Below are 19,583 nucleotides of genomic sequence, written 5' to 3'. Positions count from 1 at the left end.
CAATAGTGTATGCAAATGTACTGGTTTTTATTTTATACTGATCAATTTGATTTCGGTTGTCTTTCAAATGCACACACAAGTCTTTCATGATTTTTTCAGATTAAACTGTTTTTTGCCATTCAGCCCAGATCTTATTGGCCAGTTCTCCTGCTGTTTTTGGCATATTGAACACGTAGAAATCCGCATAGACCAATGTCGGTTTCCCTTGGATAGAGGCAGTAAATTTCGTGTTTGGAAATTTGATTTCTTGACCTTGTAAAGATTTTGTGGTATAAAACGCCTGGAATTAAAAGTAGGTATGATATAATCATGAATGCAATTTACTGATCAAACGAAAATGCGTGATTGTGATGTAATTGTGATCGACATCAACAGAAACACCTTTTTTTTCAATGCGGCTGTATAGGGGACAAGCATGGTATAACGTTTGTCGCTACAGATTAAACTTTATCAAAGACAAAATAATTATATATATATATTCAAAATAAAGATATTACATTGATACATATAGGAATTTCGTGATTGTGATCAGTAAAATATCTATTGTAAATTTTAAACAAATTCATTAGTGTTAACTTTTCTCCTCGATGCTTTTGTATTTTGTATGTACATTTGAATTTAAGTATTCGCAAGGAAATAATGCTATCAAATAGGTGATAAGATATTGCTATGAATTAAATCGCAATGCATATAACTTTATGGTTTCGTAAGAAATATTTCTCGGATGAATATTTTTATTCTCGCTACCGTCCCTCGATTTATGATATCGTTTTAGTAGTAGACTGTGAGTATCACATAAAGTTTCACTGTAAGCAAACAAGGGAACTCTGTGTCCAGAATGTTTTAAGTGTCAATTAACCATTTATATGTCAATTTCATATTGACGTTATGTATGTAATAGTTTTAACATGTAGTAAGGATTTAAAACATAATCAAATTCCTCTCAGTTTGAGTAAATAATCATAGTGAGGTATCCTTGATTATTTAGATATCACCGGGTTATAATAAATGTCATAAGCTTTGGTATGATTTTTGTTTGAGGTAGATCCCCTTGTACAACCCGTTTTGTCGTGCAAGTATTAACCAATGTGATACATGAAACCTGACGTATATTGGAACAGAAAACGAAGAAATATATGGAAACTGACGTCTATTGGAGCAGGAACCGAGGAAATATATGAAAACTGACGTCTATTGGAACAGGAATCGAGGAGATATATGGAAACTGACGTCTATTGGAGCAGAAACCGAAGAAATATATGGAAACTGACGTCTATTGGAGCAGGAACTGAGGAAATATATGAAAACTGACGTCTATTGGAGCAGGAACCGAGGAAATATATGAAAACTGACGTCTATTGGAACAGGAATCGAGGAGATATATGGAAACTGACGTCTATTGGAGCAGGAACCGAAGAAATATATGGAAACTGACATCTATTTGAACAGGAACCGAGGAGATATATGGAAACTGACGTCTATTGGAGCAGGAACCGAAGAAATATATGAAAACTGACGTCTATTGGAACAGGAACTGAGGAGATATATGGAAACTGACGTCTATTGGAACAGGAACCGAGGAAATATATGAAAACTGACGTCTATTGGAGCAGGAACCGAGGAAATATATGAAAACTGACGTCTATTGGAACAGGAACCGAGGAGATATATGGAAACTGACGTCTATTGGAGCAGGAACCGAAGAAATATATGAAAACTGACGTCTATTGGAACAGGAACTGAGGAGATATATGGAAACTGACGTCTATTGCAACAGGAACCGAGGAAATATATGAAAACTGACGTCTATTGGAGCAGAAACCGAGGAAATATATGAAAACTGACGTCTATTGGAGCAGGAACCGAGGAGATATATGGAAACTGACGTCTATTGGAGCAGGAACCGAAGAAATATATGGAAACTGACATCTATTTGAACAGGAACCGAGGAGATATATGGAAACTGACGTCTATTGGAGCAGGAACCGAAGAAATATATGGAAACTGACGTCTATTAGACAGAAAACGAAGAAATATATGAAAACTGACGTCTATTGGAGCAGGAACCGAAGAAATATATGGAAACTGACATATATTTGAACAGGAACCCAGGAGATATATGGAAACTGACGTCTATTGGAGCAGTAACCGAAGAAATATATGGAAACTTACGTCTATTGGTGTAAAAACCGAAGAAATATATGGAAACTGACGTCTATTGGAGCAGGAACCGAGGAAATATATGGAAACTTACGTCTATTGGTGTAAAAACCGAAGAAATATATGGAAACTGACGTCTAGTGGAGCAGGAACCGAGGAGATATATGGAAATTGACGTCTATTGGAACAGGGATCGAGGAGATATATGGGAACTGACGTCTATTTGAACAGGAACCGAGGAGATATATGGAAACTGACGTCTATTGGAGCAGAAACCGAAGAAATATATGGAAACTGACGTCTATTGGAGCAGGAACTGAAGAAATATATGGAAACTGACATATATTGGAGCAGGAACCGAGGAAATATATGGAAACTGACGTATATTGGAGCAGGAACCGAGGAAATATATGGAAACTGACGTCTATTGGAGTAAGAACCAAGGAAATGCACGAAAACCGACTTCTTTTTTATCTATTACAATTGCTGTACAGATAAGGAAAAACAAACGAATTCGGGAGAAACAGGACATCAAATAGTCCTTAAGGTTAATATGAAATGCATTGTCTGCTTCCTAATTAGTTATTAAAAAACGTATAAACACTAGTCTAAAAAAATTAAATAATCAGAAATTTTTGTTGCAACAAATTGAGTCTTAAATGACAAAATTAAAATACTTATTATTATTCCCAACTTCATGTAATATATCAACTGATTTGAATAACGAATAAGAAATACATAATTCATAAATATTCTGTTTAGAGATATTCTCTTAACATGATTATTATTTTATATGTTACTTATTTCAAGATCTGTTTGTTTAATGTTAAAACCTCCATTTGGTTGATGAGAATAACAATACATTAATTTCATTTGTTTTCAGTTTTGCTGTTATTTAAATTTTCCTTTGCCCATATCACCTACCAGATGATGTTCGGTTGCTTTTATTAGATACTTATCTATGATTATATTGGATTTATAATATGCAAACACGTTTATCCTTAGTCTAATTAGTATTCTCACGACTTACTTTTTGACGTGTGAGGACAAACCTCGATGCCTCTCATGCAGCGAACCATTTACCATTAATCATGTCTTACCAGATTGTACTGATTTACACCCCACACGGGTTAGTTTCAGCATAACAGGCCTAAAACATCTATTCAAGTTTTAAACTATGTATCAATATATTTTATAAAAGTCTTTTGCTTCATGTTGTCATTTTAAGCATTATTTTGTCCTATTGCCATAATGTAATAATACTAACTCTAACTTGGTTCCTAAAGAATCTCCGCTAAATTTTACTTTTTGAAAGCTTGTATCATTGAAGACACTCTGCGTATGTTTCAAAAACACTTTTACTCATAAAACCTGCCTTTCACTTAACGTTGAATTAAACAACAACATGAATTTAATATCGAAAGCTAAAGTAAACAATACAATTCGTCCGGATATCCGAATGATAATATAAATAAGAGAATGTATCAATCAAACGTCTTACCGACTGAACAAATCCAATCCGGGAGAGAACGTCTTCAAATATCTGCGTCGTTCTTGTCAATGAATCTACCAAACGCTTGGTGCTAGCTACATAGCCAACACCACACGCTGCAATGTATCAATGAACAATTAATGCTATAGTGTATTACATTTTATAGAACATGTTATGTAAAGATGTTTAAACACACAGGAAATACACTTTATTGCATTACATTTCATATATACTTTTTATCTGATGTAAAATTAGCGTTAGCATATATCCATGTCATATACATCTTAAAATTTGCAACTAAAATGATACGGCTGAAAAAGTTTAAGTATACTCAATATTATACGTACCAACATTCAACGAGTTAGAGGTCGGAGCTCTCATGCACGAACCGCAATTTTTACGAAAAAACAGACATGACGTCGACCCTGTGGCAAGTGTTTTACATGCAAGAGATCTTTTCTTTCTCCCAAGATTGAAATGCACGCCTAAAATTAAAACGGTGAAAAGCTATCAAGAACTTGATAACATGACTTCAAAAATTAACCACACCATTAACACTCGGACATATATCATATGATGTTTACTGCGTGGCATTAAAATGGATTCCAATAAATGCTAGCTTGAAGTTGCTCCAGTTAATTGATCAAAAAACAATATTGATTTTGTACGAAAAAAAAACAATGTTGCGAGCATTTTCCCGTCCGCATGCCTTCTTTATGCTTGATAAAAATGTGATTATCAAAGAAATTAATTTGCTTACTCAATAGCAATGAACAGCAACAAACTTACTAAGTAAATCAGCAAGGGTTCTTGAGAGGTCATACGAAAAAGATCCTGTGTTTGGTACACTGGCTCCAAGCTTATTCATGCCAAGGTTAATTGCTGATGCCATATCCCTCAAAATTTCTTCCTCTGGCGAAAGGAAATTTATATCAGACACCCAACGTTCATTTTCTATGTTATATCGAGTCTGAATCTGCTTTATAGCATTCTTAACAGCAAAGGCAGCATTCGAATTCCAACCGTTTGCATAGTTACCCATTTTTACAATAAACTTCTCCACCAGGGACCCCATGTCATAGATAGCATACCGCAGATTTGCTCCTAGTTTATTTTTTATATCTTTGACAACATTAAGCATGAATTTTTCAGTATTGACAGTCAATGAACATATCGCCCTCTGGTCATATTCCACGATGTCACACAAGTTGACTTTCTTCCTTGATTGAATCTTGCATTCGGTGTATCTGTTGAAATAAAGTACCATTACATACATAATGACATGTGAGCTATTTATAGGACGTTAAACAATACTAAACTAAACCATTAATCACCTATTACTAACTGTCAAAATCATCATAATTGATTTATTTGTAGTGCGATTGCTGCTTGTATTGGGATTTGTTATATAACTACAGTGAGGATTTGCCTTTCTTATTTCTTTTGATAGGAATATAATAAGGGATAAATTAAATTTCAATGGGGCTTACACAGCCTATATCCACACCGTTTGTCCACACTGTAAAAGCGTCAGTCTGTTATTTCATATACTGTAAATTTACATATTTTCGAGGTTTCATATAAGTTTTGTTATACTGTTTTTGATGGCAAATATTGTTCATGCGCCTATTGTTCTATTGTTCATGCGCCTATTGTTCTATTGTTCATGTGCCTATTCATGATTGCGCTTATCTGTTCTAATTTTAGTATTGCATTTAAAATAGGAGCATTCTTAAATATATTTACAGTACCATTGATAAAGACTTTGCTTCCCCTCACTATACTATTTTTCCGTTTGTAGTATGTGACATGAAAATGGTATTGCCTCAACAGGATATGAACAAGCTCAAATTTCGAAGTGAGTGGTCAATGGTCAAGCTGAATTCCGTAATTACAACATTTGCTATGACTGCCTTCACTCGAGCGACCGTACTGTTTTATTAAGAATTCTGACGACAGCGTTCTCCAATGTTTTGTCGATAACATAATGCACAATTTTGAATAAGTCAATGTTACTAAAAATGCACGTGTAACTTTTTCTTTGTACCGACATCATTTGATAATTGATATTTTATTCCATGATGTCCACACAACCGTTTGATTTCTGTTGTATAGGAATTTAACTAGGCAGGCTCGTTAAATTACGAATAGTTTCCCATAAATATATAAAATTAAAACAAATATGATATACGTTTTATCAGATAACTTCTATTTTGACAGGATTACAAAGGAGTAAAAAGGATACAATGATACGGTGGCAGTCATTTTAAATGATGATGTAATTGCCCTTCTGATAGAGCTAGGAATTGTGCCTGCTGCCCAAATAGATTTCTCCTCTTTCTTTAAAACTTTTTTTCTCCGTGATATCTCCATTGACACTGCTTCACTTTTTGTCCATGTAAAATGTAAACTTTATTTAATTAACTACAATTGCCAAACAGGTTATTTCAATTACAATATATATTACACTTGACCTGGATGAAAGCACGCGAGGGGTCTTTGTGTTTTGAAACAAAAGTACACGAATGAAACTCGCTGTGGTCAGGCGGGGACCCCGAACCTATAGTTGACCCTTCGTGTCAGTGATGAATGTTTTATGTTCTGTACCCAGGCCGAGGCCGAGAACACATACCAATGGTAGTTACTACTCCTGCTTAACTCTCGATACGTTGGGAATGGAACGACCGATTACCCCAGTATCAGTATAATATGACCAGGATAGGTGTCGTACAATATGTCTTCGACAGTTTGCTTTAATGAGACAGCACCATAAATTCGGCACCAGCTCCTCGCTATCACAAGGTGACAAAAACGAACAAATCGAAGTTTCCCAAAGCATAAGACTTAACTACTACGGCAATAAACAAGCGACAAAATGTAATAACAGTAAGCCATACAAAAAGAAAACTTCTTAATTTTGATACAGAATATCACGTCAACATATTCATATATGCATTGAGTTAAACATAATTGAAACATAAACTATTGTGTCAAAATAAGGAATTATAAGATGAAAAAGTGTTCAAACACAAAAGTGTTTGGTACGCTATTACTATTTGCCATGGTAACGCTCTCTAAACTTTTTCATAGAAACAAGTTCAAATTAATGTAAGATTTCTAGAGAAAAGGGCAATAACTATATTTGCATGCAATGTCTACAGCGTTAAAAGTCATTGTTTATACAGTATCGAGTTCCATTTGAAGACTTACCGACGAGCACATTGGTTTTCTATGCAATTGGCACATGGTGTATAGCTTCTTTTAATATTTTGTTTACAAGCCATTGTCGACGCTTGTACTCCCTTAATTGTAGTAAGGACATTCTCCAATTCAGGTATTACCTTCATGAATAACTTCTCTCTTACCAACCTGTTTAAAACTGAGTATTCACAAAAAATAAAATTAGCTTTTTTAAATAAAAGAAAATTGTGATGTGATATCGTTACAAGCAATTAAGGTAATATTGAGATACCGCCAATTCAGAAAAAAATATATTGAGTATAACCAGGTCATGATCCCTGCAAAAATTTTTGGATGATGTACTTACCATCAACATTCGATTTTGGTAGCATTGCGGATGAAGTAAACGATACACAAACTAAAATTGTGATTGTCCATCCTGCTAATATTCTTAGCGTACAAGGCGACATCATGGTGAATGAAAATGTAATCGTTGTCTAACGTTTTCTGCAAAGGTAAATGCTAGATTTTAATTAAATCCGTGATCATACATGCGTATCTAATCAGTTGCCATCGTGCATAAAATTTGTAATTCGTTATACATCTTTCAGAAAACCGCTCAAGAAATTAAGTTAAGTATTTTTCTGCAAATGCTTTTTTCGGCACATTTATAAATATGGTTGCGGTAAAACGACAAAGTGTAGCAATACTAACCTTTTACCTGAGTGTTAAGTTGACACATGACAATACGTGACAAGTTATATTTCAGCAGTAAATAAATTTCCATAATAATCAGATCATCAAAGGAATGGTATTCTATTTGGGCTGGTATTTAGTGTTACGGCCAGATGGAAAGTTATAATTTTGTCGCCTGGCCGAGACAAAACAAAATCTTTAATTTTGATGTATCCGTTTCCTGGTTAGGTCATTGCATGTGGGGCGGAACAATCACATTCGCTGTCCACATTGCATGGTTCCTAACAGGCGACTAATAGGATACTTTTGCCCTTCATTTTAAACGCTTTCTTTCTCAAGTCTCCCCATGATGCGAGTTCTCGTTATCACAGGTCTGCAGGTGGGACGTAGAAACTAAACCTGTAGCCTTAATCGAACGATTCATAAGATAGACTGAATTTGTCATCTTTTCTCTTCCTATTGTTTTTATTCTTCTCTGTGCCTCCTTTTACGCTTTTTATCTTTTTACCTTTAGTTCCATAGCCAAAAATTAGGTCATAGTGACCCATTTTTATACATGTCAAATTTATGATCTCTTTTGTACCTTGATAAACACAATATTACTTCTCTTGGCGATAACTTTCAACTATTGAAAATAGTGAAAAACCCAACTTGTAGATACCAATATCACCATTAAACATTGTGCAGTGCAATGTAATTAGTCATTTTGGCTTTTGTAATGTCAGCGGAAATAATTATTTTTAACATTCAAAGGTGTATGACAAGATGATGTCATTGGTCCCTCACTTTTTTTAAACTATTAAAGAGGAGACAGACGTTTTTGTTTTAAAAATTATCTAGTATGAAAATTGAATAAGTTTGGGGAATTTTACCTTATGAACATTGAAAGCGTCAACAACTGCTTTGGTCAGTATCAGACTGCCTGAGCGATAACAAAAATAAATATTTTCTATCTTAAGGCGTGTTTCACACAAAGAATACATAGAATACGTTATGCCTTGTTCTGCCGATTTTGAAGTATATTCGTGTCGGAATATACTGGTAGTTTCGTTCATTCAACATCACTCTCAGACAAGGCTGATCAATATATTGTTTTTACGCGTATAAGGCACAAAATAGAATACATAACATAATTAACATTTATAAAATTCGACCACTGTTACCTACCTTTTGACTATGAGCTATTATTTCAGTTGGTATTATTTTCAACATATCAAGGCATCATTATTATGAAAAGGAAAAATATCAAGTTTCGTCAAAATTGGGCCAATCTGGAAATTGACCATCCACTATACCTCCTTATAACTCGAAATGGTCTCTACCATGACACATAACCTCAAGGTAGGTATATATGATAAGCAAGATGACCATGGGCCTTAACGGTCACTTGAGACTTAAACTTACAATGTATTTATAAACAGTTTTTAAATGAAAAGTAGTATAGTATTGCCCTCATAATTCTAAAAACAAATTGAATCATTTCCATGAAAATGTGATTTTCCTGCATAAACTATGGCAAAGTTTAGCACCTCTTCAGGGAGAAACCTGAAACCTAGTGGCTATGAAATTTACAATTTGATAAATCACCTTAGGACCATTAAATCATTGAAGAATATATGACCCAAAACGTGAGTTTTACATCAAGAAATTATCTAAGATATGTTATCGATCTGATAGTCACATTCATATGTTATATTTATGTTTGATCTTTTGTTCCCCTTCACTTCCGTTCTTTAAACGGTCATTTGATTACTGTGACCTTTGGACTTTGTAGCTCAACCTCCACTATTTGCATAACTATTGCAGCCAGCATATCATGATGTAGATTTGCTAATTACGTATCTTTCACAGTAATCCAAAAACATAACAAAAACAAAATTTGAATTGCAATTTATGGAAAATTTTGAATTTGGCAGGAAAAAAATTCTCAAACGGCCATATGTGTTTCATTAAAATTTTTGAATTTTGGCAGGAATGTTTTTCCAAAGTGCCATTTCTGCGTCATTTTTGTGACCCAAACAAATCATTTTGAATTAATTTTTTTTTCATTATTTGACCCCTGTGACCTTAAATGAAGGTCAAGGTTAAAGATAAACATAACATTTTTATTTGCCAAACATCCAGCCTTCAGGTGTATGTAAAAGAGTAGAAACCTTTTATGTGCAGTTTTGGGTAATTTTTGAATTTTGGCGGGAAATGTTTTTTTTTTCAAAGAGCCATTTCTAGGTCAATTTTGATAATATGACCTAGAAACGTTGCACACATCTTCATATGAGCTGGTTCTTTAAAACAAGACTCAAAAATCATTTTGAACGAATATTTGAATATATTTATTTATGTTTTGATCATTTGACCTCTGTGATGTTGTTTGAAGCTCTAAGTTAAATATAAAAAAAAATGTACAATAATGTATCATTTACATGAATACACTAATGAGCAACGGAATAAACGACACCATTTAAAGTGATACGCACTACCCCAGTTCAATTTCTGGTTGTTCTGCTGTCAATATCCCGATTCAGTGTCCTGTGTCTGCTTTGACTCGGTTGTCAAAATGATTACTCTAGTACTGAGTTTCTTTACATAAAGTCCAGGAATAAGGTGGTGGAGGAGATAACATTGAGTTATCTCCCCCTGATCTTCATCTTTATCTTATTTGTTTATATGACCCAGTAGTACAATATCTACAAAGTCTGATCCAATTTTCACATCTTTTTCTCCGTTACAAATAGAAGACTAGAAAAGGTAAATTTGAAATCAGTGTAATATTATCTAGATTCTTAACGGGCCATCAACACTATAAATATCGATCATTTGAACCCGAAAATAGTGATAAAAATAGAAAACAGCGAACGTATTTGTACAGTCACGTATAATTTATAATGTAGTGACTATAGTTACTCAAAAATTATGATACACATCATCTTTTAGATATTTCATTGTTTAGACTTTATATGCTGTTGGAAGAGCAAAATGGTTCATTGCACTGAGGCTGGTCCTCAAGGCTTCAGTGAGTAGGAATGCGTTATATATCGTAGGACGAACAAGGACAACCTCGTCTCGGCGAACAACAAGGTCATTCTCCGACATTTGCTTTAATGGAGTGTAATTTATTGCTAACAGGTAAACGCTCAACACTTTTATCTGTCTGCGTTTTTCATCACATGCATCGCGGGATGACTGGTTTGCATAGCCGTAATTCTAATTTTGGAATTACTGACTTATGATGGGCACACTACAGGTGTTTCGAAGTTCGAAGGATTTCCTTATCCTTTTCAGCGAGCAGACATTCCCTTGAGTTAGCTTGACGGTTACCATCACAGATAGCACTACATCGGTTACCATCACAACCATCGTCTACTGAGCCGTCATCATATCGTAGAAATTGATCTAGTCAATTATTTCTAATTTAAATAGCGATTTATGTAGCCCCTACCCCTAAATTCTGAAGTATAAAATATACAATTTTTCGTTATTTTTGCTGGATTTAACGCTTAATATGAAAAGATCTGCTGAAAAACTTTTAAAGATATTTTGCAGATCAAAAATTTCTTTTTCTTTCTTTTCAAACGGATAAAAAGTGTGAGGTCAGTGTGTTTACTGTTTTGTCCTGGACTAATAGTTGATATTTTTCAGTTTTTCGGGTGCTACAGTTACATTAAAATGTGAAAATCAAATGCAAAACCTGTCATTTTCCTCTTGGTTGATTACTGTTTTCATTGTTTTGAAAATTTCAAATTTTACAGCAAAAATGAATTAGAAATGCAATGATGGTTTAAATAAATTCAGTTAAGTCCAAAAATGTGAAATTCGAGCCTTGCACAAAATTCAAGAAACAGCGATTTTCAAAATAACCGCCATATGGACCATGTTTTGAAATTTTTCTAAAAACAAATCCACTGATCTGATTTTTTGACAAATTTTTCAGATACAATCATGCTATAAAATTGCCAGTTTTTGTTACACATTACAAAACCCTTTTATGCAAGATCGAAACCAGACCTCCGAAGAGCAGATCCTTAAAACATCGAAGTGGATTGGAGTATAGACCTCCAAGACAACACTTTAAAACCCTTACTTTCACGATAGAGTTAGATGCTAAACAGTATTAGTATAACGGATGTTTCCACCTCTTTACACCCGTACATGAATGACTTCCTGTTCTTTCCCTAGAAAAAATTAAGGATGTTATCCTCACTCTCGGCCGGAAGAAATCGCATTTAGAACTGTTCAGGGTGGAATGAGGGACAACTTCACCGTTTCGGCCAAGAAACTTGCGAATCCCCATGATATTCTTTGCCTGTTGGTGACGGACAACCTCCAGCAACATTTCGACATATTTGAGTTTTTTTTACGCTCTTGGGAGAGATACAATTTGAACGAAAACTAAATAAATAGCTATGCTTATTAGATACAATATCCCTATCAATTATTTTAATTATTTATGGGCAACATTCCTTTTCTAAATTTTGTTTTGACATTTAATTTACAACATTTGATTAACAACTATTTTAATGTTGATTTACCGTAGTTTACTGTCGATGAACCATAAAAAAGAAAACAATGCTCATGGAATGGTGGGCTGTTATATAGCCTTTTTTCCATGGTCCTCTGTACACTGCCATTGTTTTCTGTTACAAATGTCGTTTCCCTTTGTCTAATTGTTAAGATAAACATACGGAATTCATATTCTTTGGGAATGATTTCAGTAAACATTCTCTATTTTTTTGGCTCGTTCCTATGGTTTAGATCGTTGACTCGTTGGATATTTACAATGATTGAAATTTATTTGTATATCTAAGAACAACAAAATGGTTGGCGGCAGAATCCCTTCGGAACTTTAGATGAAAAGACCCTTATTCGACATGATTGAGAGGTTCAATGGTCGTTAGTACATGTTGTTCAATAGTACCTATTTAATTATTGCTACTGTTCAGGAGCTAATAACAAATGCTAAAATTCAAAACTACCACATCCGGTATATACGTGTCTTAGTTTCAATTAAAAGGCACATGATTGCGGTCATCATTTGCTTTACATTTCTACACGTATTGTGATGATGTATACATAACAAGTGTTTGAATTATCTAAATTACGATAAATAGAAGCATTGCCCACATAGATATTACCATTTTTGGAGTTATTCTTCCCAATGATACGTCAGGCCTAATCTTGATCTTACGCTGTCAGTATTTGAATTTATTATATTTCCACTATCGCCCGCCCCTTCCCTGGTCAAAACTGAGCCATACTCTTCTGGAAAATTGATCTCCAGATTTGTTCCGCAACAAATTTTATCAAAATCCATTAAAAAACTATAGTATTTATTAATGCTGATATAAAGGATTGTCATATGTATTTCCCTCATTTTATTAGAATGCGTTCGGTCGTCTATCTGGACAGGTCTCTCTCGACTATTACCAACTCATTCCATTTGTACAACATTAAATCTCCTATATGCCCTTTTAGGCTACAGATCAAATATTATCAAGATCCTTGTAGTAGTTCAGAATTAGAAGCAATTAAAAGGATTTTCATATTTGTCCCTATTGGGCCCCTTCCCAGCGGAGCCACATCCTCTATTGATACATAATTTGATAATCACTGCCCAATAGCAATACCAAATACCAATACCATACCAATTTTTTCAAAAAATTTGTTAATAGCTATTTAAAGGAAGTGTTGACTTACGCCAGACGAAAGGAAGATGGACGATGCGCCATGGCATAAGCTCATCGATGAAGTGGAAAAAAACGAAGTGTCGACGGATTTATTAAATTAAGCCTTTATTACAATTACTGAACGATGTAAAGTTGACAGTGAAAATGCTTTTTTTTTTTATACGAGATTGATTTTTTTGACCCATTTTCCCCAAATTGCTTCAGCCATTTCAGATGCAGTCCGTGGAAGATTCAGGATTCGTAGTTGAAATTGTGCAGTAAAATCCAGGTTAATACCGCGAATAGCGGCGCTGTACTTGACAATATTGTATCCTAAGTTGTGTCTGTCCACCGCAACATTTTCGTAGTTGACCTAAAAATATAAACCATATCTAATCAAATGCTTGTTTATGACGCATACACGTATTTGGACTTCATGTAACATGGTACTGTAAACTTTGTAATTCCTGTGAGGATCTAATTTCTATTGTTAAACTTCTAGACAGGACTTTTTCAGGTAATTTTTCATTTAGACATCTTCCAAAAATACTTCATAAATTTATCGCGGCCACACCACAAGAATCTACTTATCATTAATATTGCAATATTTTGGTGGGTCTCACTTAAAGTGTCCTTCGATAGTTTTCATGTATATATTCACATGATTTTTCTGCCAAATGTCTAATTGTCCCTTGGTAAATGAATATTTTATAAGACAGCAGTTCATATGCACCCTTTTATTGTGTTGAAAAAAAAATAGTATAAAAAGAATCCAGGCATAATATTATCAATTTTTAAAGACTCATCCAAGTTATCGGATAAATACGTGTATTAAAAAACGACACAATACGTCTATATTTCATGTAAATCATACCTTTTGGATGAGATCTTCTTGGACGCAGATCCTATCGAAGATTTCATTCGCTGTTTGGATGGGTTTTGCGATAGCTGCTATTGAGCTCTGAAGGTGCGCCCCACAAACTGCAGAATAAAATAAAAATCAGTTACACTTAATTGTTATACAAATAGTGAAACATTTAATTAGTTTACATTCGCATGCTATCATTATTGTGTAGAAAAGGACGCAAATCAATTGAAAAAATAAACACACACAGTGCTAACTCTCAAATATGATACTCACCACTGTAGTTGGTTTATTTATAAATCGTTACAAAAACAAAAACACTTCCAATCAATTACTAGCCGCTAGAGGTCATCTACACTATCGCATATAAGACACACATTATCTCGGCATCGTACTGAACTTTACTTTTAAGTCAAGTGCACGGGTATATGACGCGCCATTAAAGGAGGTAACCACCTAACCAAATTTAGTTTTCTTTATGATTAAATTGATCCAACAGCATATTAATCGTTGTCTATATCCACATTTAAATTTCACGTGACGCTGGGATCCGAAAATGTCTACTTAGATAAATTTATATTGTAATCCCTGATAAATCCATGTAAATGAGGCTTCCATATAAGATTCTCCATCATATTATGCAGTGAAACAAGAAAACGGAGAAGCCTTCGTACTTGGTGCAGTTATAAGAAAGTCTACTCTTTTGAATGCTAAGTCCCGAATCATTTTCTTATACCAGCACTATGAACCTGACTATAACGGCTTAAAGTTACCATTGGACATTCGATCTTTGATGCAACCGTTGTTAAAATGGGAAAAGAAAGTCTTGGTATTTGAACTATGCTCGAGATCGGCATGCACATTTTAACCCCAAACTAATGATATTACTGTCGCCTAACTATAACTATTGCGTCACTCTCGCAAAAAAAAAAAACAACAAAAAACCCCAACCCTATCTTCCTTTCCTGGTCAGACTGGTCATAAGACTATCCAATAGTCAAAGAAGGAATATGTGTAAATTTTGATATTTCATTTCGTGGGCGATGACTTCCTTTAACATCTGATATTTTATTTCGTTGGCGACGACTACCTTCTACATCTAATATTTCATTTCGTGGGCGATGATTACCTTCAACATGCGATATTTTATTTGCCGGTGACAACTACCTTTAACATCGATATCGAACATTTGGGCATCCTCTAATTGACAAGAACTCCTTACAATTCCTATATTAATCAAAAGCCTTCAAAATATGCTCTGTGTATCAAAGAATTCATCGTTAACCATTTAAAAGTTCGAAAATATCAACAAATGTTACGGCCACTGTTGTTGAAAAAATGTTGGTTATAATTTAGATGCACACAGGAGTTTTTGACACTTTGATGCAATTATTCTCTCTGTTAAACTTATAATTGTTGCTATTGTTTTGAGCAGAATGTGTCAGGACAAGGTGTCTTGCTGAATGTCTTCGGCAGTATGCTTCAGTGGGTTACATGTTTAGCACCATCACAAAGAGGCTTATCGCTCATCAGGGAGGCCGTTCCTAAATGACTTTATCTATTGATGGGACGTTAATCGTCCTATTTGTATTAACAAAAGCCGGGTTAGAAAGCGTGACGTGTTGAAAGACTTACGATTCAATATTGCTGATGGCGAGTGTCCTGTGCAGGGACATTCGGTTTGAAATGCCGAGAAGCAATGGGCGGGGAAATTCCGTATTGTTGAACAGGTTGTTGCTTGCCGTTTTCTTCTTCCGAAAGTCGGATTATTTGTAGCTGAAATAAGAATCACACGATCAATAAGGATACATACTGTCGATCTTCACTTATGATGTCCTTGCTCGTCGTAGGTTGTGTCATACATGTATAACGCAATCTTACTTATTGAAGCACGAGGACAAACATCAGTTCATCCCATGCAATGAAACATTCTAACATTTTATTGGATTGCATTGACCTACAACCAACAGGAGAACGTTTCTAAAGCAGCATTGCAAGTCTAAAACATCTTTTCGAATTTGTTGACATATACACAATATACCATTAAAAAGCTGTCGATATCTACCAAATAATGTAGACATATTAATGATTCAAAGAATACGTAAATGCAGCAACATATTTTTAACATAGTTTACATATTCGTTTCTTAGTACCCATGGTTTTGGTCTTAGTTACCTATACAATGTTGAGACCACGAGACAGGGTCCTGTTTTGGAATTTGATTTTCTCGTTCAGAGCAGATTTCGTCTTGATTTGTTTTAACGCACGACTAGAGAAGAGAACCGTGCTGTATATAAATGAAAATGGCAGATAAAGAAATCAGCAAAATTTATTTGAACCAATCTAAGATTAATACTGGTATCGTACTCACCCAACATTCTTGCGAGATTAAATGCTAGTTCCGTCATAAAGTTTCCTGTAGCTGAACTCATTTGAACTCCGGCAGACTCCATTCCTTGCTTCATCACGTCGCTCATGCTATTCAAACTATTCTGGAGAGCAGCATTGTGGTGAATACCAGCATCAACAGCCGTTTTTACTGTTCCGTAATAGGTGATCAGTGATTCCAAAGATTTGCGAATAGGTCCAGATCCGGCAGATCTCAGTGAACTGTCCATAAAGGACTTAATATTTTTCAGGAATGTCAAGATGTGTGCTTCTTGGTCTTGTACCATTCTTCGCATCACTTTACGCATCTTTCCATCAAAGTCTGACGTCGCATCCAACGCGAGACTCTCACTGTTCATGATAGCCCGGCACACTTTGTAATTTGTTCCAGTTACATCACATAACGTCACTGGTTTTTTCTCGTGACAGTTTTGAAAGCTGAAAATAAAAGAAATGTTTATTATATTTCATTAGCTGCATAAATCATAGGGATACGAAATTAGGTATTTGATTTTTTGTTTAAATTTTGCAAACCAATATATATGCCGCATCCTCACTAAACACGCATACACTCGCCACACACGGGTATAACCCAAGGGTACAGGTCTTTAATGATCATAGCTGTTCTGTTGGTAGGAAGTGTAACATTGCAAAACAAGCAAATATCGCTCCTACATTCATTTCTACAGGACTCGGAATGGGTAATGCATGGATGTAAGTATCATTTGTTTAGATAATTTAATAATATTGTTTTCTTAACTACTTACTTATGATCACATGCATCTTTGACGCAGGCTGCACATGCATCAAATGCTCCGGAGAGTTGAGACTGGCAATTCTGTGTTTGTGAAGACTGATAATTCATCTGGTTATTCGCGGACGAAAGAGTATTCGATATTTTCTGTAACAGGGCCGTTCTCACATCACGATTCAGGGCTAAAATGATCAAATTACATCAAGGTTTTAGCGTATTTTATCAACAGACGAAAAGGTAATAGCAGCAGTTTCTTTTTATTGGATCATTGCAGCATACAGATAAATATCACATGACTATGTGGGGCAAAACTGCCTTGGAAAATGAGTTTACTGGAAATAAACTATTACGATACACTTACGCTCTCACGAGTTATCTCATTTAATGACATATAACTGTAAGAGTCGCAAGTGATACTTAATTCAGATATTGATTATGACCAAATATTGGTTGTGTCAGCTGATAACAGAAAATAACATTGTAGAGATTAGTGTGCTCTAAAGGTGCCCATCTATCCAGAACTAGTTCCATTCACGGTAACCGACCGTTTTCTCCCATCAGATGTCCCGTCTCTAATCACCAGACGGCCCTACTACTATTTGCACTAAGATATATTTCAAATGACTTTGTATAACTGTAAACGTACTTGCTTTTGCGTACTCCGATTCTAGCGAATTTACAAATTTAAACAGTTTGGCGCGTTGATGAATAGGCACTCAAAAAAAAAGTACAAAAAAAAATATTTAGCGTTGTCATAATTAAGCATAATGCTTCAATCGTGCAAAGCGATCAAATAAGCTAACCGTTAAAATAAGCACAGTAGATATGCCGTTATCGTTAACCTTAACGGAACGTGCTTCGTCTCTTAAAATGGTTGTAAAATTGGTATATTTCTATGGTTTTTCAGCTTTTTCTGTATATATCAACGTGAGTTTTCTCCCTTTGATCAATAATTGTAAAATTTGCATTTCATCTTGATCTATGGATTCAGACGACCGACGTCTTATATATTACGGCATGTCATTTTAATCGATTACCTCGTTAAATCAACACTGTATGGCCCGGTCAAAAATAATGGATAAAGTCGTAGGTTAATAACTATGCCATTTATGCAGTTGTTCATTACTTGTAAGTTTAAAATCGGTAATAAAAATAGTTTTAATAAAATGGTACCCGACTCAACATTCCAATTTTTAATTTGAATCGCCTGAATGGTCGCATGTTATTAATTGATAATTAACCGGATTTGACGGTAACGCATCAGACAATATTGTAGAAAACAACATATCATCCACATTTCCGTAACATGTTTATACAGCATTAACTTACCTTGAAGATTAGCGTCGTCCAACACCAACGAAGAACAGGGTAAAATCAAACAAAGCAGCACTAAAATAAATGATGTGTTCTCCATAGCTGATAAGTTAAGATCTCTATATCTGATAAAGAGCGGCAGTAAAATACTACATAAGGCGCCCGACACGCGTCAACAGTTCGTGAATATATTAGATAGACACTAGACGTAACGACGTACCTGTATGTAAATATTTCGAATGAAGTGTGATAGTTTTTTTCCACTGCTACTGTGTCGCTTATGTTTGATTATATATGTTCAATAAAGTTCGGTCAAATTATGTAACTTGGAATCGTTTGAACGGTTCGTAACTTACTTAATTTCGATATTATATATGAAAGTGTTACACAAAACTTACCAAGTCCGTTAAAAAAGATACTTGTTTCATTTGTTTTGTTTTTTTGTAACTGACGAAAGGTCATTGTGTACGAAAGCCGGTTGGGACCATTTATGTACTAGAAAATAAAAAAAAAATCGCGGTACATGGCGAAACTTTCGCGTTATAACGTTTATTTTTTATTTTTTTTATTTTCTTCTACATAAATGGTCCCAACCGGCTTTCGTAATTGTGTTCTGCTGGGAAAATATAACATTATGTACGCCATGTCTTGTTCGGCACCAGTGTCACATACCCGGGCTATGAGCGACCCCCCCCCCCCCCCCCCCCCCCCCCCCCCCCCCCTCCCCCATATGGGCCATACATATTTAACGCATTACTACTTATTGAAGTGTGAGGACACACCTCAGTACATCGCATGCAACGAGCATTTTTTTTTTATATTAAATTTCATTGATTTACAACATTTTTATTTAACAGCAGAGCAAGCCTAATAATTATTATCAAAACTGTTAACATAATTTTGATCTATATGGGTTTTGTTTATCACAAAATTTGAGTAACCACAGCCACCTTTCCCCACTGTAAATTGTACATGTGCCGATAACATTTTGACATGTTTCGTTTGTTTGATGTTATATTGATTTTGTCCCAGTTTTATTCGCCCCTCTTTTCGGCCCTTATGACTTTAATGGTG

At 34.9% G+C, this 19,583-nt stretch overlaps 2 protein-coding genes across 2 annotated transcripts; both read right to left on the bottom strand.

The window, feature by feature from the left end:
* Positions 1-8: 8 nt before the first annotated feature.
* Positions 9-7,342, bottom strand: LOC117317967. The gene is made up of 6 exons (XM_033872937.1): positions 7,200-7,342; positions 6,863-7,031; positions 4,442-4,899; positions 4,000-4,137; positions 3,662-3,768; positions 9-280 (listed from the first exon to the last, which is right to left on the bottom strand). The coding sequence occupies exons 1-6, from the start codon at positions 7,303-7,305 to the stop codon at positions 101-103; spliced, it is 1,158 nt and encodes a 385-aa protein (XP_033728828.1). The 5' UTR covers positions 7,306-7,342; the 3' UTR covers positions 9-100.
* A 5,955-nt stretch (positions 7,343-13,297) lies between these two features.
* On the bottom strand, positions 13,298-18,690 carry LOC117318161. The gene is made up of 6 exons (XM_033873179.1): positions 18,525-18,690; positions 17,209-17,377; positions 16,425-16,879; positions 15,689-15,829; positions 14,063-14,169; positions 13,298-13,561 (listed from the first exon to the last, which is right to left on the bottom strand). Exons 1-6 carry the CDS (start codon positions 18,607-18,609, stop codon positions 13,367-13,369), a joined length of 1,152 nt encoding a protein of 383 aa, XP_033729070.1. The 5' UTR covers positions 18,610-18,690; the 3' UTR covers positions 13,298-13,366.
* Positions 18,691-19,583: the final 893 nt, after the last annotated feature.

The sequence above is a fragment of the Pecten maximus genome, chromosome 19 (genome assembly GCF_902652985.1).
Source record: "Pecten maximus chromosome 19, xPecMax1.1, whole genome shotgun sequence".
Classification (NCBI taxonomy): Eukaryota; Metazoa; Mollusca; class Bivalvia; order Pectinida; family Pectinidae; genus Pecten; species Pecten maximus.
Note: the sequence above shows the minus strand (reverse complement) of the source record. Positions and strands in the feature narration are given on the sequence as shown.

Coding starts and splice junctions, on each gene's coding strand:
- LOC117317967 (XM_033872937.1), bottom strand. CDS start 7,305: ATGATGTCGCCTTGTACGCTAAGAATATTAGCAGGATGGACAATCACA. Junction 4,900..6,862: donor GAAAACCAATGTGCTCGTCG/GTAAGTCTTCAA, acceptor TTATTTCAACAG/ATACACCGAATGCAAGATTC. Junction 4,138..4,441: donor AACCCTTGCTGATTTACTTA/GTAAGTTTGTTG, acceptor TTTTAATTTTAG/GCGTGCATTTCAATCTTGGG.
- LOC117318161 (XM_033873179.1), bottom strand. CDS start 18,609: ATGGAGAACACATCATTTATTTTAGTGCTGCTTTGTTTGATTTTACCC. Junction 14,170..15,688: donor GCCATCAGCAATATTGAATC/GTAAGTCTTTCA, acceptor TTTATTCTGCAG/TTTGTGGGGCGCACCTTCAG. Junction 13,562..14,062: donor AAGAAGATCTCATCCAAAAG/GTATGATTTACA, acceptor TTATATTTTTAG/GTCAACTACGAAAATGTTGC.